General features: G+C 55.7%; 2 protein-coding genes across 2 annotated transcripts in view; one reads left to right on the top strand and one right to left on the bottom strand.

The window, feature by feature from the left end:
* The window catches only part of CHLSN (cholesin), a 157,645-nt gene that overhangs the window by 87,744 nt on the left and 49,109 nt on the right, over nt 1-20,792 (top strand). The gene's annotated exons all lie outside the window — the stretch shown is intronic.
* Nucleotides 601-20,080, bottom strand: GPR146 (G protein-coupled receptor 146). Its single transcript, XM_004440902.3, has 2 exons — nt 20,000-20,080; nt 601-5,945 (listed from the first exon to the last, which is right to left on the bottom strand). The coding sequence occupies exon 2, from the start codon at nt 5,929-5,931 to the stop codon at nt 4,930-4,932; it is 1,002 nt and encodes a 333-aa protein (XP_004440959.1). The 5' UTR covers nt 5,932-5,945; nt 20,000-20,080; the 3' UTR covers nt 601-4,929.

Here is a 20,792-nt window from a genome sequence, read left to right as displayed (position 1 = left end):
TGCACTAGTGCATTGTGTGGCCAACTGTTAAGTGCTGAGTGAATGCAGCCGGTGCTGCTTTTGAAGCTGACATGACTCCTCGTCTCTTTGGGTCTTTAATGGGGCTGGCATGGGGAAGATGGAGTGTCCTGGCTCCATAGCTTCAGAAGGCAAATACAGCACCAGCAGGTGGGAGTCCCAAAGGGACGGATTCTGGCTCCAGGTGATGGAAACCCAGGGATTAGGACCCCAAGGCTGAAGACGGTAGGTAGCCTCAGGCAGGTCCTGGGAGGGGTCCCCCAACCTGGCAAGGAGCAGGCTCCCAGTGAAATTATCTTCTACCTACAGTTCCTAGTGGGCTGGAGAAGGTGGTGCAGTGGGAGGAGAAACAGATGAAGCACAGCTGGCCATGTGTTGATAATTACAGGGTAATGGGGTGCAGTTCACTAGTCTGTTTTTGTATGCGCTAGTTCTTCAATAGAAAGTTAGAAAAACAAACCATGAAGATTCTCTGAATTGGAATAACCTTTCCTTAAATGGAATGGCAAGTGGCATTTGGGTCCCTCAGTCCCGGGCTTTGCCTCCTGAAGCATGGGCTGCATCGTGAGGAGGACTGACAACACAGACACTCAGACTTCTGTCTCCCACACAGACGTGTTCAACAAAATATGGCAGGCTCATAACAATTCTTTAAACTGCACATTCTTTATTAATATAAAATGGATATGTTCACATTACTTCATTCCTAGATGATTCACTTATTCATTTCTCACATTTATTGAATGCATACTGTGTGCAAAGCGACGTTAACCAGTGGCAAGACAGGCCCCTCTTGCAGAGGGTGGGGGGCAGACAAATGGCTCCCACATGGCCCTGCTGGAGCTGCCAGGACACCCTCTATTCTGTTCTCACTAAAGCACTCGGGCTGCAGTCAGTAGTCTTAACATTTGTATTCTCAGGGAAGAGTAGTGTCTGCAGGAGTTGTAGGACTGCTCTTGGGCTAGCCTCCGAGGCTGACCATCAGCAGGTGTCTGAGACCCAGGTCTGTCACTGCTAAGGACTGCTGGTCACACAGCGGCAACAGGTTCGGGGTCTGCACGGAGCGGAACAACTGGTGGTTTGATGATAGAATTGTAGTGCAGAGGACCTACAGAGAGGGAACTAAGAATGCTGAGACTTGTGTTATGGGGGAAGTACCAATTTTATGGTACTTTCTAGACTGTTTTCTGATATACATCACATGCCCCTAGATATACACACTTTAAGAACTCAGAAATTGGATAATAAGTATCAAATAACTTAATAGTCTTCAGATGTGTGGGTTTTTTCTTCAGCAGCTTCCTTCTCATATACGTAGAACTTCAGGCAAACGGGTGCAGCCATTGGGGCAGATTTAACAGATTAGACATGAGAAAGCCCCCAAATTTCCCAACGTGATTTTAAATTCAAGAATTTGGTGTGTAATTTAACTTTTTAATAATTTATTCCTGGTTTATCCTTTGTCAGGTGATTTTTATAAAGGAATGTGTGTTTCTTGATTTCTTGATATATCTGCCACAATTAGCAATAGATCCAGTCTCCTTCAATAAATTTTATAACCTTCATGAAGTCAACCCAAGATTAAACTCACCTTCTGGAATCTTAAATAATAAAGCATTTCAAGGTAGATGAGTTTTTGTGGATTAACAAAAGTAAGATTATTAATTTTAAAATTATAATAGTCAAGAAGTGTGGATAGCAAAATTAATGACTTTGGAACATAAACTGAAAAACTTGTATCTTGCGAACTTATTTGAAGAAACACAGGACTAGTCAATTTAAAAAAGTTAGGATTGAGTTCACAGTCTTCCTTGGCTTTTTCCGAATAGCTTCTCTTTATCCTCTGAGTAGCTCCAAATTCTGTCCATTTTTTTGGCAACGTGGCAGAAATATTGGGAATCAGACATCCCGGGGAAGTAAGAGAAATGCAAGTCCCGGATGAATCTGGCACAAGAACGTCGATAAGCCAAGCCCATGTGGGTTAGTGGCAGAGGTGTCCTCAGTGGGAAGGGGTGGGACGGAGATGAAGGCATGTCTGTGGGTTTGCTCCTCATGTGGAGGTGGGATCCCAGATCAGCATCAGCAGTAGAGCGTCTCAGTTAGAGGTGAGGGTCTGCACCAGGCTTGTGCTCCACCGGGAAGAGCCGACCAGGCTGCCAGCATGTCCCCAGGGCCCCTCTGTCACCAGCAGAGGTGGGCACTGGACACGGAAGGGACAGAGAAATGCATGGCTGCCCCAGCACGAGCCTCCCAGGAGGCCCCCAGAGACTAGCCAGCCAGTTTGCAACCAAAGCCACTGAGAAATTGAAAAGAAAAAAAACATGACCTTAGGCCGCTTCCTCTGCTTGAGGAAGACAGCTGGGCTGAGGGGTCGCAGCTGTGGGCAGAGGTATGTGTGCTTCTCAGGTCTGTGCTTTTGGGATTGCCCCGTTCCCAGGAGCTTTGTCCTGGAGCAAAGGATAAGCAAGGATAAGAGTGTCTGTTTTAAACCCGACTTTGCCACCATAAACGAGCCCACCCACCAGATACCTTTCCCCTAATGGTAGTGCTGGCTCTCTGACCCAAGGGCTAGGCTGTGTGACGGGGACCTTGGCCTGACCTTGGCCCCAAGCCTGCTCGCCCAGGAGAGAACTACAGACTGAGAGGCAGTGGGCATGTGGAGATTCCAGTCCCCTGCTGTGCTGGGGACTCTGGGATCACACTTGCCACTCCCTCAGCCAACACCAGGGTTTCCAAGAGGGCCATGAACACAGGACCCCCTGCCTTGCAGCCCTAGGGTCATTCCTGAGAGAAACAGACTCTCCACAGGGCCATGTGTGTGAGGAGTAGAGGGTGTCAGGCCTGAGGCTTTCAGGATTTGAAGAGAAATCCTGGCACACCTGACGACTGGAGCGGCAGAGGGAGTGGCTGTGCCCTCAAGTAGAAACAGCACACTCACCAACAGAAGCAACCCAGAAACCTCTCATTCAGCCCCGAGGTTTACTGGCAGGAAAGTGGACAGCTCCACAGAAGCTGTCCAGAGTGTCACAGCTGCGTGGGGCAGGTAGGACCAGGGCCGTCGCGTCCAGTGTATTGTCATGATTCTGCACAGGCAGACTCGACTCGGGCACGGCATCCTGGAGGGGATCTATTGTGCACGTGGTTAACTGATAACTAACCCATGGGCTAAATTTCCCAAGACACTAGGACCAAGTGTGGTGGCTTCCCCATGTGCAATACACAAAAAGAGAGCCACAGTTATCCTTGGGGCCAGATGTGTCAGAACTCAGATCTGTCAGGTGGTCAGAGGTCAGGACGCTGCGTGTACCGTGTCTCACAGAACACAGGTGGGCCGCAGTGGGCCCATAATCCTTCACCTTCCTTCAGCAAGTTGCCCTCATACCACTCAGGTCAGGGTTCGCTACCAAATGAATTTGCTGCAAACTTGGGGGAAAATATCTTTGTTTTTAGAGCTTTCTGGGTTTCAGACTTGGGGATTAGAGGGTTATGGGCCTGTAATTTAATCATAAAGACTTGAGATGGTGTCAAGGAAAGGAGGTTCTTTCCATTTCCACGTTTTTAAAGTAGACGTTTACAGAATGTGGGGCGGTGGAAGGATCTAGATTGATAGAGGGCCCTCTGCTAGGTGCAGATGTGGTGGCAGGGAGGGGGCTGTGGCTCCTGCGCCGCCTGTGTTTGCCTTCCCGCTGACACCCACGCAGCTCCTGCCAGTGAAGCAGGCCCGAATTAGGTTACCCTGCAGCGTCAGTTAATGAGGACCTGACAGATGCAAGATGTTGATCATGCTTCATTCTCAGAGAGCCAGAATCACTCCCCGGTCCCCGCTCCGGACCAGACGTCACAGGACGATCAGCCCTCCAGATCTCTCCCCCCTGGGCAGGCCCTTCCAGCTTCTGAGTTAGGTTAGAAATCCCATCTGCATTTTTTCCTTCAGTTTATTTATATTCTTTAGTTTTGTGCGCACTTTAGGGAGTGATTTAGAAGGACAGACCCATACTGAACACAGGTCAGCGGATGTTACCTGGGAGGCAGAAGGAGGGTACCAGGTGCATCAAGTGGATAAGGAGAGAGCACAGTGCTGCTTAATTACTCCCTGCTTAGGACCAGGCACATCTCGGACTCTTCCTTGCTGAAATATTTTTACACACCCCTGGATGTGACGCAAGCATGTTCTCAGAGGCCTTTCCTCACATGCCTGCACGGCCCTGGCCTCCTCCACAGACCTGACTCTTCAGCAGCACGGTCCACCCACCCCAGTCCGATGTGCGTGTTCTTTTGTATTGTTTTCTTCATTTTAATACGTTGTGACTTTTCTATCAAATATCTCTTTTTATAAGCAAACAAAAAAATAAGAGGGGGAATCAAGTATTTTAACAATACAAAGTATAAATACTGGCTTTAGATTTTCATGACTTCGTTTAGAAAGCCTGATGTCGAGGAGGCTGAAGGTAGTAAGTAGGTTGCTGAGGGCGTGGACCCGAAAGACATATGTGGGAGAAACGCACACACCTCTAGGAGAAGCAGGTGAGTTAACACGGCTTATCTTCACACCAGGCACATATTGCTTTGAACAGTATGGCCTTGGCTTAAGCGTGGCCTTTTTTGGAAAAACACCGAGAACTTCAAGAGAACACAGCTGGTACTGTTCTGGCCTCAGTGTGGCTCCTTCTGGGGACGAGAGCGACAGCGTGCTGGTGACAAAGTTGCTGTGCATCTAGTCGAAGCGGCAGCCACCTCCTCTCCTAGGACTTGGGACCCAGGAGGGAGAGAGCGACAGGCCTGAGCTTGGTCACCGGAGACTATGCCTCCAGGGCGTGCACCATGGCACCTCTGTCAGCTGACCCCACGGTGGGCACTGACGGTGGCACCCAGGACCAGTGCTCAGGGGGGCCATGCCCGTGGAGCTGCCGTCTACGCCATCACCTGCTGTGCCCCCGCGTGGTCCATGGAGCAGCTCTGGTGCCCACAGTGCATTTTCTTTATCAGTTGCCGGAGTTTGCCGGGAAAGTTTCTGTTGATGTAGCGGTAAAGAAGCGGCATCACGGAGCTGCTGGAGAAGGCCAAGAACCGCGACAGATCCTTAGTGAAGAGCAGTATTCCCAGGTCGTACCCGTCCACGGGCTTCCCCCGGGAGGTGAGGAACGTGTGCCCCAGGAGGGTCAGGTAGTGCGGCGTCCAGAGCCCAAACTGTGTGCACACAGTGGCCACCAGCAACCTGTGCACCGACGGGTCCAGCCTCCCCGCGTCCTGGTCGAGGGGCGTATCCTCCTTCCGAATCCGTGAGATGAGCACGAGAGCATAGAGCACGGCCAGGGCGGGCACCAGGTACCCGATGAATACCATGATGGCATCGGTGGCCTCAGCATCCTGCATCCTGGAGCACTCGATGATCCTGGCCGCCACATGGCTGCAGATGTAGAAGAGCAGGGAGGAGAAGCTGGTGAGCAGGGCCCCACCCCAGACGAAGCCGCACACGTGCCTGGTGTTGTAGACGCTGGACATGTAGGTGCGCGGCAGGGCCCGCTCGATGTAGTAGTCGAGGCAGAGCAGGGCCGTGGAGTACATGGTCACCAGGGAGCAGACGTTGAACAGCACCAGCAGCGTGATGTGGACCTCACTGCTGAAGCCCCACAGCACCCACCCGGAGGTGGTGGGGCCCAGCAGGTGTGCGGGTGCCAGGGCGCTGAGCACCAGGCCTGCCACGGCCATGTTCACAAAGTAGACATCGGGCATGGTCATGCTGCTCTGGTCGCACAGGTTGACCAGGATCAACAAGGCGTTGTAGCCCAGGCCAACTGGGATGCCGACGACCAGGTAGAGCAGGGAGAAGACAGACAGGACCAGGTGGAAGTGCTGGCAGAGGAGCTGGTCCTCGCCCCTGCCCGTGCCGTTGAGCGGGCCACAGCTCCACATGGCTCAGCCGGGCTCTGTGGTGAAAAGCAGCAGAGAGTTAGTCGTTTCCTCGAGCCAGGGACCTGGCCCGCAAGTTCCTCAGAAATGCAGAGGGGGCACGGGAAGAAAGCCTTGCTCCTAAGCTAACACGGGAGCAGTCAGCAATTCTGTCCTGAGTGTGTGTTTTCTGCAGAAGCGAAGCTGCCATCGCACAACACCTGTCTTAGGTCCTGAGCCAGGCCGCTTTGTGCCAGAAAGGTCACAGTGCTGCGGTCATCTTGACAGCCATGGGGAATCTCCCCAACCCTGTTTCTGAGGAAAAGCCGAGCCGTGGATAACTCATCCAAGACACTCTGGGGAGGCTGTCCCATGAGTGCTTCACACCTCCTCCCATGTCCTGGCCAGAGTGGGCACCCCCCACCTGCTCACCTCCTCAGCAGCGCTAGCAGGGTTCAGGGGGCTTCTCTCTACCAGGGGGGATGCTCTGCAGGCCCCTGCTGACCTGGCCCAGGAGCCCTCAGTAGGTGTGGGCCCCCAGGGAAGAACTGCCTGACCACCCTCAATTTCAGCCTCTTCACTCAACAGTGGGAATAAAAAGACAAACTACCCACGGGGCCACTGGCTGGTCAGCCGAGGTGCACCTGCATGGCACTTGGGCTGTAACACACATACTGTCACAAGCCTTTTGGTGACAGGTGGTGACTCAGCCAAGGTCAGAGGAGCCTGTTGAGGAGGGAGGGGTGGACCTAAGGCCTGACCTCCCCCTGCTGGGCTGCTCTGCCTTGTCAGCCCCTCCACCGCCACCTCCTGGGAATGCAACCTTTTGCCAGCAAGGCAGCCAGCCCTGCCTGGACACATTCCTGGCTTCCTGCACTGACCCAGACCCTTCCCAGCGTGCAGAGGAATCATACAGTACTTTCTGCCCTGTCCTCCACACCTGTGGCTGGTGGCCAGAAACCCGCCCAGTCTCTCACACCACCTGTGCAGCCCTGGAACACTGCACTGCTAGCCCCATGAGAGGACACACATGTGTGAGCAGCCACAGAAAGCTCCCATGTGCGTGACCAGTGGTGTGCCCGGGACTGAGCTGGGAAAGCAGGAGGTGCTAAGCCAGGGTGGCGGGGACCCCACCTCCTGAGGAAGAGTTGCTGTTCCTGGGGGCTGTGTGGCACACGGGACTGGAGACCTGAGGAGCGCCCGGAGGCATGTGTGAGGCCTGGGACAGCCTGTGCCGCTCAACACCTTGGTCTTCATGGGCTGTCACAAGACTCAGGTGAAGTAATGTACCCAGAACCCCCGGTGACCCTGGCAGTTCCCGGGGTGGACAAGCGCCTGTGGGAGCTGACCTGCTACGGGCCAGCACACTGAGAGACGGACAGGAGTGGGTAGGGGGCCCTGGCACTCCCTCCCTCCCAACCTTGGAGGCAATGCAGACAGAGTGGGAGACCCGGGTATGCAGCGAGGCAGTAAGGACCTGAATGAGAAGAGGCAGATGGGGCCCCGAGGTAAAGAAAGAGCAGACATTCCTCAGAAACATCAGTTCTTTGGAGGAAAACCTTACATTCAAAATGTCGCTCGGCTCAACCAGGCCTCCTGTCCTCAGAATAAGAAGAGAAATCCTCTCAGGCAAAGACACACAGACATTTGTTTCCCAGGCTTAGGGACACGGCAAGGGCCAGCCCTGCTGATGCTGGCGCTGCCCTGCCCCTTGGAAGAAGCTGGGGTCCATCCTGCTCTGCACCTGCTGCTGTACTGTTGGCTGTGGTCCTGGCGTGGGCAGAACGTGGTAACGTGGGGAAAGGGCTCTGTGACTGTAAAGTCTAGTTGTCATTTCCCAACCGCCTGCTGTGTCCAGCCACCGTGCTGGGTGCTGGGGTCACAGCAGTGAGTGAGGAGGAGCGTCCTGCCACCGTGGGGCTTGGCCAACACACAGGTCAGCAGCTGGGGGGTGGCGCGGAGGGGTAGTAATAACGAAGGAAATGAGGGGATCAGGTGCTCTGGCAGCATCATTAGCCCCCATGACAGGAGCGTGTCTGTGTGTGAGGCCCCCAACATCAGCCACGATGGGCGGGCCGGAGATGCATGAATTTCTGTGCAGGTGCGGACAGGAGGGACGCCACGTTTGTGGGAATGTTTTGCAATCCTAACAAATGCCACCCAGCAGCCTGAGATGATGTGTGTCAGATGGTAACGATGCTCAGGCACCACTGGGCGCAGGGCTGGCCCGCCTCTGCCCACACGTGCCCTTAGGTCACTTTCGGGAGAAGTGTTTACTCTCGCAGCACGTGGACACAGGTCCTTCAAGCCAGACGGTGCTTCTCAGCCTCTGCCCTGGCAGGTGCTCTGCACCCCAAAGGCTGCATTCTGGGGAGAAGGTGGGAGCACCTGGCAGTGTGACGCGATCCTGGAACACCCATGGGTCCAAGGCCAGCCCCTCCCTGGCAGGGCTCCTGCTGGAAGCTTTGGTCTCCCTATGAGCTGGAGGAAGAGTCCTTTTTATGTCATCCTTTAGCTGATTAAATGGCTGGTTTCCTTTCTCCTGGCTCTCCTTCCTGAACGCCCCTGGAGCCAGCTGCAGATGTCTAAATGCCGTCTCCTCTCCCATGTGTTTGGTCCCCGTCTGTCTTGAGGCTCCTGCCTGCTGAACCTCAGCTTTGAGGGTGACTGGGGGGTGGTGAGCTGGGTTGTGGGGCATTCGTGTGCCAGACCTCACTGGCCTCAAGTCCCCAGGAAACACTGTGCGTTCTTGTGGCCACCGCAGACGTTTTTCACCCCAGCCTCTGAAAAGGAAGGGCCCTCCGCCGTTGCTAGGACAGGTGCTCGCTCTCTCATGCGGAGTATCTGCCAGCGAGAAAGGCCGCAGGCCCTCTGCACCCGCCGTCACAGCCCCCGGTCCGGGAACCCAGGCAGACATGCTCTTGGTCCCACAACCCTGATCCTTCTAGGTCCCGCCCTCTATCAGCTTCCCTTTCACTTCGCCGGTTAAAGGGCTCGTCCTCTGCAGGGCAGTCAGCACTCTCCGCTGGCTGGGGTCAGCTCGCCTGACCCCTCCCTCCCAAGTTCTTAGCACATCGCCAGGCAGGCAGCGCCAAGCCATCGGCCCTTACCTTTATTCTGTGTCCCCTATGTCTCTGTGCCTGTACCGTGTACCCCGTCAGGAAGCAACACTGCAGCGGGGCACCACCAGGACAGCAGGAAGGATCTGTATCTTTCTCTGGAAGCCCGCAGTCTCCTTATCAGCAATAGCTGGGCAGCGTGGGCTTCCTGTATGTGTATGTGTGCGTGCGTGTCTGCGTGGGGGCTGGAGCGCACACGTTGTGCCCAGTGTGGAAGCGCACCACTTGTTTTTCCTCTAGTAAATTACTCACAAAGTTTCTGCCTCCCTTGGCAGGCGTGGCAGCCCCTCCCTCTCTCTGTTTACAGCCAGTTTCAAGAAACCAAGAGTTGTGCCTGGAGGGGCCAGCCATGGATCAGGCATGCTCCCACCCTCTGGCTCTCGGCTCAGGGGGCACCCCACTGCCCCGTCCGGCTGTGATGGCACCTCCCCTCTGCCGCCCCTGCCCCATCCCAGGAGCTGTGGAGCTGGTTCAGCCGAGGCTTGCCCAGAGTCCACGAGGCCGGTCCCATACTCAGCATGGAAGGCAAGTTCAGTTAGGAGCTCATTTTTCTCTTTGAGGAAATACACTGAGCAGGCATTTTCGGAGAGTAAGGACAGGGCGGTTGGACCTCCCGAGCCCGCCGTGCAGAGAAAGGCGTTTGGCTGCTTTCACTTGAGCGCGGAGCACAGAGAACTCTTTGAAGGAGCAGCCACAGCTGAGGGAGGGCAGGCTTAGAATGGGAAGGGAGAGGCAGCGTGTTCCGAACATTGCTGTGGTACACAGAGCAGCCACGTGGCTGGAAGGGGCCGAGCTGGCTGCGTAAGCAAGCGCTCCAGTAAGGCCAGGGCTTCATCTGCAGATGGAGCTGCCATGGGCTCGTTTGTCCTCCAACCGCACCCCCCAGGCCCGGGGCTGAGAGAGCCACTGCCTGGACTGCTAACGGCCTGCCATGGGGGGCAGCAGGAAGGGCAGCCAGCGAGCAGCCTGCGTTGGGCTAAGAATGGCTCGATTCTTGAGAAATTATCACGTGGAGTAAAATCTGTTTAGAATTTCCTTCATGCGTTCACGTGCTTGTGTGGCTCTGGCTCGCTCAGCCTGAGAGGAGCTGTGTGCCTGCGTGTGAACTGCCTCCCACGCCGAGAGGAGAGAGTGACCGTCAGTGCTGGGTTTCAGATGAAAAATCCACTGGAGTTTTTATTTGCCGGCAGCTTACAAGTAGAGAATTTATAAACTTTATTTCATGTGCTAGAGCTAGCTTCTGTGTGCAGTTTTTTTACACGTCAATTATAAGGACAATTTTGATCACAAATGCAGATTATAAGTTAAAGGTATTAGTTTTCATTTGCTTTCAGTCAGTCTAAAAATGACACCTGTTCTTTCTGTTCTGACTTTCTTCCCGGGAGGCACCCCGTCTCTCCAGGGGTTACTTAGAGATCTGGGAGCAAAGGACAGCCCTCGGAGCAGGTGCTTCGTTTTGCAGATACTGGTGTCTAGCATTTTCTGAAGTGGGGAACGTTCACTCTGGTCCATGTGAGGTTGAAGGGTGAGAGGTGTGGAAGGGAAGGAAACACTAGGGGGGCGGGAGCCAGGAGCAGATCGGCACCGCTACCCCCATGGGGGGACATGTCACCAGCACACAGAGACCTTCTGGGCCAGGTGCCTGGCTTGAGATGGGCTCCTCCGAGCTGGGTAGCGCCACAGTGCTCATCAGTTCTCCAGCTGGGCCTGTGTGGACGGATGCAGGTCCCTGAGCGCACTCTCAGTGGAACCAGATCAACCTCATGTGCAAACGCCTGCCTGCAAGTTGACAGCACAGTGTAGATGGACAAAAATCAGACAGAAGCACTCCGAAGGCCGGAGCAGCAGCTTCACCCATGGCTGTAACTTGGGGCTCGGCCTGCACCCCCACAACTGCTGTGCAGCTGTGGGTCTGGTGAGAGAGCGAGCACGGTCGTGGCAGGAAGTGTCCTGCCTGTCCGAGCCACGAGGCAGCTAGTAAACTGTGCTCTGGTATCACAGCTGTTGCCCTCATCACAGCGTAGGTGTTCCAGAGAACATGGGTGGGGGGACGTCCTGGCCTGCCCTGTCCCAGTGCTGCTGCTGCAGGATGGCCCCTACCTGTCATTCTGTCCGTGTATCTCAAGTGAGACACCCCTGGGCCCATTCTCCTGGCCTTAGCAGTGACTCTGTGGGGGCCAGCCTGGCACAGGCGGGGCTGTGGGACCCGGCCCCCATTTCCTTGAGGTCACCCCACTTCCCTTGTGTGCACTCTGGTTCTGTGAGTCCAGGAACCTGGGGACGGAGACTTCCCACTCAGGCCCTGTGGGGAAGAGGGAGGGCCTGAGAACAATGGTTTGGCTCCTTCCCTTTGGCACAGGCCTCGGGCCGCCCGCCGCCTTTCCAGTTAGCCAGCTCTCTACTCACTTCCTTCGTGAGAAGGAGGAACTTGGAACGCAGCTGGTGTAGACCACGGTTCCAGGAAAGGCCCTCTCTGCTGAGAGAAGGAGCCCCAACCCCGGGGCTCTCATGAGAGCCTCGATGGGCTGACACTTGGCACACGGAGCACTCCACATTCTGCCAGTTTTCATTTCTAAAGCTGCCACATTCTCCCCAAATGGCATTCTCCCGAAATCCAACTTTTGGGGGTCTCATCACCTGGTGCATCCTCTCAGTGGAAGGGGTCAGGGTCAGCGAGAACATGAATATGCCTCTCGTCCAGGCTGGCCTTGGGAACAGGTCGGTCCCGTCACCACACCCCATCCCTGGGACCCTCCCAGACAGCTCCTGCTCAGAGCTGCCCACTTCTGCCTTGCTGTGCTGCCCGCAGAGCTTCCCCCAGAGCTTCCCCCAGCTCCTGCACCTGCCCTCCTCTTCCACGTGCCCTGGAGCCCCTCCTCCCTACTTCTTCCCACCCTGACCAGCTCTCAGGGCGCTTCCCTGACCTGGCTGGCCCTCCTCCTCTGCCACACACCTCCCCTCTGCTGCCTCTCCCAGGCCCGCCTCCAGTCTGACCCTGGCTGGTTTGGCTACCTTCTTCCCATTCTCATCACTGCCTCTCCCCTGCTTGGAAACCCTCCCCCACGATTCCTTTAGGGCTGGCACCCACTTGTGACATTCACCTAGGTCCTGCATCAGTGCCCACAGCAATAGCCCCATCCACAGCCCCTTCATCAGACAGGCACCAGGAATGGCCCCAACCTCCTGTGCTCTACCACAGGACTACACCCAGGGTCCCTCCATGGACTCCCACTCCTGCCAGCCCAGCCGTCTCACCTTGGCTGGGTCCTGGTTCTGTCCCCAAACCCCTCCCTTCTGCCTGGTTGGGGTCCCAGCTTCCTCCCAGGGTGGCTTTTCTGAGCCAGAGTCCCTTACTGTCCTCACTCCACTGGGACCAAGGAATATACAAAGCAACTGCGCGTTCACCCCACGTGTGCTGTCTCTGCAGAGCAAACAGGCAGAGTCCGTCAGCTCCCTGCCCCCAGATCTCCTGGAGAAATGATGCATGCGCCCTCAGGGTCCTGGCCGTAGTGCATCTGAGGTTGCTTCTGCCCTGCCGCGTGCTCTCTGGTGAGCCAGGTCTGCAGACAGCCTTGGTCCAATACCAAGGGCACACCTGGCGCGGGCCGGCGTGTGCTGCAGGCTTCCCAGTACCGCCAGCAGCAGGACTGTGGAGTCTGGTTGTCTGCTTGGCTGAGAGCGGGCCTGGGGTGGGCTGTGGCCCTTGGCCTCTGTGGAGACACAATGATGGTCCAGCCGTGGGCCTGGTGGGAGGGAGCCGGCCCACTTCTTCAGGCGCTAAACATCTTGGCTGAGAGAGAAGAGTGAGGGGACCGCACACATGCCCAGGGTTGTCTGAGATACACCCTGTTATCATTTTATCCTGTTTTTTTCTGTAAAAGGATTCATTAATGACCTTAAGGTGAGTCATACACCCTCTCTTTCTTTCTGAGGGTTTTTTGCCTTGTTTTCTGATTCATAAAGAAGTAAGCCTCCACATAGCGAGGACAGGGCCGGCCTCTGCAGTGCCCACTCCCCTGGCTGGCCCAGGCGTGTGACTAGTCCTGTTGGGATGGGATGGAGCGGGGCAGGTGTTCCAGGCCTGTGGGGCCAGCTGGGGCCAGGAGAGAGGAGAGCGGATGATAGCAGCTCAGCAACAAGAAGGCACAGGATGCCAGGCCAGGCCTCAGAGGGCACAGCTGGCCTGAGAAGCATGAGCAGAAGCACCCCAATCTGGCAGAGCCCTTCAGCCAACTCAGAACATCACCCCAATGCCTGAGCAGCTGCTCGGGGGCTCTCCCCTTTTTTCCTCCAAGCTTGGCTGCGTGCACATCACAGAGGGGAAGACCTCGGGAGAGGCTCGAGGTCAAAAGTGACGTTTTCCTACAGAAAAATCTGAGAGGACCAGGAAGTGGAGCTGATGTCCCAATGCAGGAGGCTGTCCAGCCTCGTGGTTTGGGGCTTTCTTCTTTATGAATGTGATGAGAAAGCGCCCAGACCCCCCTGCCCACACGCTGCTTGTGGGGCACTGGGGGCTGTGGGAAACCTTTACAGAGAACAAAGCTGTGGTCATCTTCTCTGCAGCACAGAGGGGCCGCCTCTTGGGCCCCAGCAGCCTTTCCCTTTAGAGGAAAGCTAGGCTGAGGCTCCCAAGGCCAGGGTTTCATGGTCAGAAAAGCAGAAGTCCCATTTGTGGCCCTTGCTGCCAGGGCGTTGCCATCCGGGTCTCTGCTGGCTTATGGGGTAACCTCAGGCCAGCCGGTAAGAAGGGCACGGTAATGCAGCAGCCGTCTCCGACAGGGCAGGATGAGGCCTAAAGATGCTTGTCGAGGACTCGGCGAGAGGCAGTGCAGTGGTGGTTCTCTCTCTGTGCGCCCTTGGGGATGCCCTAAGGATGGAGCTCTTTTGGGGTTCCCTGTCCCATCCCAGTTTCTAAGGACTTAGCTGCTCCAGAGCCCTCTCTCCTGGATCCTCGACTGGGACCGACACTCACTGATTACAAATGTTCTTGTGCATAAAAAGCAAAGTAGTTTTCTTCCAAGACCCCCCCTCTGGACTCCAGTGATTATTTTTCAAGAAGATGCTCTCCTAGACTTGCCAATTTCCAACCCCGGGAAGGCTCTCGGCTGCCTCCTGGTCACGCCACATGTGTCCCTCGGGCTTGGGGCTCCCGCCATCTGTGCTGGGTCGGGGTTATCGGCTCGCCACGTGGACGCTGAAGACTGTTTGCTCCAGGCTTAGGGTATGGAGAAGTTGGAGCAGCCTGAAAGAGGAAAACCCAGGGATGCTGCCTCCAGACCTGGAAGCCCAGATGGAAGAGGATCTCTGGTGAAAGCAGAGTGGGTCTGGCACTGGCCTGAGCACCCCAGGCAGCTCTCCCTGCCAGCTTGGAAATCTGTAGAAGCGCCTGCCCAGGTCAGACGGGTCCCTGCTCTGCTCTGGGCCCTGAGCAGGGATTTGGGATCTCTGGTTTCTTCCTTGTTGGTACCTGCAAGTCCCTTCAGCATGCTGCCTCTTTAGGAGTCACCCATCAGACAGCCCTGAGGCCCTGGCCAGCACGCTCAACACCAGGTTTGCAGGCCAGAGAGTCCCTTCCTGGTCCAAGAGCAGGCACAGGCACGGTCCTGCGCTGCAGCACTGGTGGCTGACCATGAGTCAGCATGCTGGGCAGAGAGAGCCCTGCAGGACATGGGTTTAGAGTGGAGGCCTCCTGGGGGGTAGCCAGGCCACAGGAAAGATGAGCTGACCGGGAAGCTGGCCACACAGACAGGCCATGCTTCTGCCTAGTGGCCTGAGGAGCCACAAAAGAGCAGGAGGGGCTGGCGTGTCCCGAGCAGCAGGAGCGGCGCCCGTGCAGGCGCAGCAGCGTGGTCATTGGGAGGGGTGCTGAGTCAGTAGCTGCCGCAGGCCTGGGTGATGGAGTGGAGCAGACGGGGACAGTTGCACGGCAGACCCCCTCCCCACAGGGCTCCATGCTTGAAAACAGCAGGGCCTAGGAGTATGGGTCACAGGACCCCACTCCAACACAGGTGCATAAAACAAAACAGCACCAGCCCTCGGCCATTTTCGTACTTTCAGAAAGCGGCTCTGATCCGAGGCACTGCCTTGACCCCTGGCCTAACTCATTCTACACCATGTGAACCTTACCCAGAACCTTAAACAGGAACTGCACGATAAATGAGGCTGCTCATATGAAACCTCGTGCGCTGCAGGCAGCAGAGAGATCTGAGTTACTGACCACATGAACTGGTGTAAAATGCTATAAGGAAAACTCCACGTCCCATTTAATTTCATGGAGTTTCATATGGTTAGGAATTCGGGCTCTGGAGCTGGCTATCAGGATCAACATCCCAGGCTCACTGCCGACTACTGTGTGGCTCTGGTCAGGCAGGTAACTTACTACCCTGCTTTCCCCAGTTTAGGAAAATCCTCATGAGATTGTTAGGAGGAGTCAGTCCAGTCGTGTAGAGCACAAAAGGGTGAGCCGGGGTTAGTCCCTGTGTCGGGATGACCAGGGTGCAGATCTTGACCCTCCTCCAGGACCAGGACCTGCAGACGAAGCTGTCATGGGAAACTTCACTTGGAATCCTTGGTAACTGATGCGTGGAAGGAGGACGCCCAAGGGGAGGAGGAATGAGGACGTGAGCACCAGTCAAAGGCCCAGTGTAAGTTCTCACGGGGAGGGGACGCCACCTCAGGCACGCACACTCTGGGGACCCCTCGCCGCGCTGCAGCCCCGCAGATCCCAGAGGCTTTGCAGAGCTTAAAGTCTTTGTGGTCTGGGTTAGGGCTCTGGTACCAACAGCGGATTTCCTGGCATTGCCCTGGTATTAACTGGAGTGTGAATACTCGCTTCCCTGCCTGCATCACAGCTCTCTTAGGCACGGGGAACTGGAAGGAGGATGGGCTCCACAGCCTCGGCTCTTCTCAGCTCGTCACTCAGGACGCTGTCGGAGACCCCTGCCCTCTCCATCCAGTGGTCCCTTCTCTCCATTCAGTACTGGCAAGGGCCACATACCCCTGAGGCTGTCTGTTAGAAACATTTGAGGCATCTTTTTTCCTATGCCTTTTTACAAAGGAGCCCAAAATGGTATAAACCAGCCCGCCAAAGGTGAATGTCTGTAAGCAACGAAAACGGACTTGGCTAAAATCCAGGGCTGAAGTAAACAGTGCTCTCCTGGATGACAGGCTGAGGTGACTCGGGAGCAGGCTGTGGTGATGGGCAGGGCCACACCCACTGGAATCTTCTCTGTGCGTGCGTGTGTGCACACGTGAGTGTGCGTGTGCACGTGCAGAGCCAGCAGAAACGAAAAACCAGCAGAGGGAAATCCTCCTGTTCCAGGGCAGCTGAACTAGTTTCACTGAAACCTTTTTATGTCCTTGCCTCTGTTAATCAGGAAATTCTATCCCCGGGTGCTCAGGGCCCATCAGAGCTGCGCCTGCCACTCGAGCATGGGGTTGGGGGTGGGGAAGCCCCACTCAGGTTCCCGGCTTCTTTTTCACCATTGTTTTTGCACACTGATCCCCTGCCTCGAATGCCCTTCCTTGCTTCTCATTCACTCAGCAAACTCAAACTTACCCTTGGAGTTTTATTTTGGGCATCAGCACCCGGGGCCCCCTCCCTGACCATTGTCTCCACACCCTAGCTAGTCCCGCTGTGTGCTCTCTCTTTCCCATCTGCTGAGAGCTCTCTGAAGGGGGAGCTTTTCTCCATTTGTGCCTCGCAGCCCGGCTAGCTGTCTAGGGGAGGATGCATCAGTGACGTCAAAGGCTCCCCCCAAGGTGAGCAACAGAGCCCCACTGTGTAGAAGGGAGAGCAGAGGGTGGGAGGGGTGCTTCCTTTGGCACTTTAGAGACTGGGCTATGGGCACAGGACCTCGAGGCCCGGTGGTGCATCCTGAGTGGGCACACAGTTGGCCTGGCGGACGGTCTGTGCCCCACGAGACTCAACTTCACATGAATGTGCTGGAACCATCAGAATGCTTTGAAAATGACTCCTGAATGTTTATTTCCTTTTGTAATAATGGGCAGAGGCTTAGCTACAATTAACATCCAGCTGGTAGGAACCAGACGCTCCGGAAAGGCTGATGTTGATGTTTTCGTAGGTTTTTCAGTAGATAGCTTATGCACACTGATTCCTATCACAAACCCTGGGCCTTCCCGGGGGTGATAAGAAACGGGTCATTATACGGATGGGTTGTTTGGAGTTATACAGTCTTTTGCATTTTACAGTTCTCATTTGCAGAGCAGGGAGAGTGGAGTGGGTGCCCTGGCTCAGACGCATACATAAAGAGCTGCCTCTCTCTCCATGGAGGAGACAGGCATGTCTGCCGGCTCAGGAAGGCCGGGGGACTGAGACCTAGCAGCTGGGGCCTGGCCAGCAGGCCAGCGGGGCGCCTGTGCCGGGCCCAGGCTTCCTGTCCCTGGAAGAAGATGGGACACGTTCTCTGTTTAGGGAGCACTCGTTACTGAGGCTTTTTTGTTCCCTAACTTGGTTGAGGCTGATGCTCCTCCAGGTACACCAGACCAGGGGAAAAAAAAACAAAAAGGGACTCACTCAGAAATTCAAGGGCGGGACTGACAACAGGTCAGGTCTCCATTTCAGACTCTGGGCAGGCCTGGCATACCATCGGGGCTCCCCTGTGCACCCTGGCATGTAACTTGGTGAGCTCCTGCCTGGGTGGAGTGCTCAGAGCAGCGGATCCTAGCACCGCCTGTGGTTCTTTCCCAGGAGGAACCAGCTGGGTATTCTGACCTGTCACATTTGGTATAAGAGGAGTAGTTGCTTCCTCGCTTTGCTGGGTTCTAATTAAAAGCTCGTAGGCGCACTCCTGCTGGCATATGTGGGAGGAAAGGGACCCAGGGTGGACCTGCTGGGGATGCACAGGACGCCTGGCCCATTTCACCCTGACCCTCTGCTACCCGAGGGGTGTTCTGTCTGCATGCAGAGGCTCCTGGACTGAACTCTGCTCCTCGCAGCATCACATTTTGGCATCTCAAATTAGAGAGAGTTCACCTTTTTATTCTCTAGACTGAGTCTCCTCTGCTCCTTGATGCCTGCGTGGTGTTGTGGGGCCCTGGGCCAGTGAGACCCTCTGGACAGATGCAGCCCAAGCTGCCCAGTCACACAGGTGGCTTTAGCCTTAGAGAGTTCAGGAGCCAGCAGCAAGCAAGGGGAAATAAGTGGGAAACACTATTTAAGGAACAAGGAGCATGACTGTGTCACTTACACAGCGACCTTGATTCTCTGGGAGGTAATCCGCCCACCCCCAAGGACCTGGGCCTGGTATGTGGTTGGGTTGTTAAAGGCCAGGTGGCAGTTACTTTTTTCAGAATTCCAAATGACATCCTAGGGGCTGTGCAATGGATGCAGCTTCCCCAAGGAGCTCTTTCCTCTCCCCGTCCCAGAAAGCAGCATGTCCCTCTTCCTGCCCATACATCACACAAGCCAGCGATCTTTGCAAGTATGTCATTTTTTCCATCTTTTCCATTATATAATAGGTATAATCAGTTTTTACATCTAACCTAAAACCCCACCTGCACCCACGTTGGGTGGCTGTACTTTGCCTTTCTCTCATCACCAACCTACCAGGGCTTTTGAGTTACAGGGTCTGAGTCAACGCCGACATCTACATTCTGTCCTAGAGCGATGTTCCTCTACCTTTGGGACATTTCCATACTTTCTGGAGAGGCAGGAGAACATGGTCAGAGCACGGACCCTAGCCAGATGCCTCTGAGCCCCAGCTTCCTACCAGTGACATGGCTCAGTAAGCACTCACCAAATATAAGCCACGATTTAAAAAAGCCAATTGTCTTTAGAGGTCTCATTTAGGAAGATACCAGAGCTCCTGGTTTGGAGAGCTAGACCCTCCAAAAGTTCCTTAAGGAGCTATACAGGGGGTCATGGAGAGTGTGACCATACGCATGTAATTACTAACCGTGCCTCTTTCCACTCTCAGTGGTGGTGCCCCAGTTAGGATCATTATGCATGAGCTATCTGGGACATGGTCAGCCGTGTTATGCCTGCTCCTGTGTCTGCAGGGCCTGTAGAGCCAGCTTCTGGTCACTTCATTATTGGATGCTGCCTCTGCTAGATGCTGAAGATAGGGGAAGGGAGGAGTCCTGCTGTTTGGTGAAGATTAGGAGTTGACTCTGAGAGGTGGGATGGAGACCTGCACTGAGGACATCTCCAGTGACAGGGAGATCAGAGGGACGGGTGCTGTTCTGGACGTCAAATACGAAGTTACCCGCAGGCTCTCCACTCTTTGCACCACAGAGACTAGTTAGGTGACCACTCTCAGACCAATGCTCAGCTAGAGAACTGAGTTAACACGTTCATGATATTAACTTGAGTTGGGTTTCTTGTTGCTAGCAGAACGGGTGTTTCAGAGGCTGGGAGCATTGCCTTCCTCTGAAGCTTTGAAGGAGCCTTCCCATGCCCCAGGGGTTTTATATTTTATCGAGTGTCCAAGACAATTAACAACAGACTTGATAGCTCCATTTACATGTAGTTCCAGAACTTACTAAACATTTCGTAATCACAAAAGGGGAGGAAAGCTATAACCATGGTGCCCAAGAGAACAGTCAGTCCCTGACAGGCCATGTGAAGAACCAGCGGTGCCGCTCAGCCTCCTACGTGGGCAGCGGATCGCAGCTGCCCCTCGACAGGTTAATGACTGCCGGGCGGCAGCCCCAGCCTGGCTGCCCAGCCGGGGTGGGCACGGCCCGAGGGTGGCCCCACACAAGGACAGCGCGCTGCATGCAGGACAGTGCCACTGCACGGGGGACAGAGGACCCCAGAGGGCAACACCCCCACCCCCACCCCGCAAGGGGACAGCGACGCGCACGGGGGACAGCGCCAGGGCGGGGCCGAGGGACCCGAGAGTCCAAGGGAGCACCGGCCGCAGGGGCCACTGCAGCCCGGGCTGCTCCAGCGCGGGCCAAGCCCTCGAGTGTGCCCGGCGACCCCGACCCCACGCCCGGCGCCCACTCACCGCTCGCTGGGCCGCGGGCCGCGCTGTCGCCGCGGGGCGGGCAGCTCCGGGCTCAGAGGAGGCGGCGGGGCTCACGGCGCGCACGCCGCGCGGGGCCTGTGTACACACGTGACCGCCGCCCGGGCTCGCCCCGCCCTGGTCCGGGTGGCCGCGCCCCTCGCGCACGGCCCCGCCCCCGGGGACGATCGGCTCGCGCGGGCGGGGTGCTGGCCGCGATGCAGGGGCCAAGATCAGGGCGCGTTGTGACCGGAGGTCAGCGTGGGCAGGCCGCAGACCCGAGGCTCTCTCTGGTGCCGGTTGTGCTGAGTCAGAGCGCGCTCCAGTCTGCAGGGGACAGACCCTTCCACCCTCCAAGGTTGTCATCTGGTCCTTCTGGGTGCACCTGCTACTCTCCCCAAAAGTGTGCTGCTTGGCTCCAGATTCCCCGTTACTTCCTCGTTTTAGGAATTTCTTTGTAAACTGAACTGGCCGCAGGAAACCATTTAAAGAGGCAGTGCATTGTTTGCAGCCTGCTTGATTTTGTTGCTGCTGTTATAATTAAATGTTGGGAAAGTTTAAATAACAAGATCATTCGCTGTGCTGTAATTCTTGTGGTGTAAGGGTAGCTCTAGCAGCACGTTCTGGCTCAGGATCTAAGACCATTTCTTTCTGAAAATCAAAGTATGCAGGTTGCAGAATTTAATGCAGATTTGCTGTGACCAGGGGTTGAATGGAACAGCAGTAATGAGAATAGCAGCCACAGCTGACATGAGTCTCATGGTGCTCCCTGCCGTGCTCAGGGCTCCACTGTGAG

This window comes from Ceratotherium simum, chromosome 26 (assembly GCF_057802395.1).
Source record: "Ceratotherium simum simum isolate JZ-2026a chromosome 26, ASM5780239v1, whole genome shotgun sequence".
Taxonomy (NCBI): domain Eukaryota; kingdom Metazoa; phylum Chordata; class Mammalia; order Perissodactyla; family Rhinocerotidae; genus Ceratotherium; species Ceratotherium simum.
This window is presented reverse-complemented; position numbering and strand designations above follow the sequence as displayed.

What these genes read in the sequence shown, in the direction of transcription:
- GPR146 (XM_004440902.3), bottom strand. Translation starts at nt 5,931, where the DNA reads ATGTGGAGCTGTGGCCCGCTCAACGGCACGGGCAGGGGCGAGGACCAG.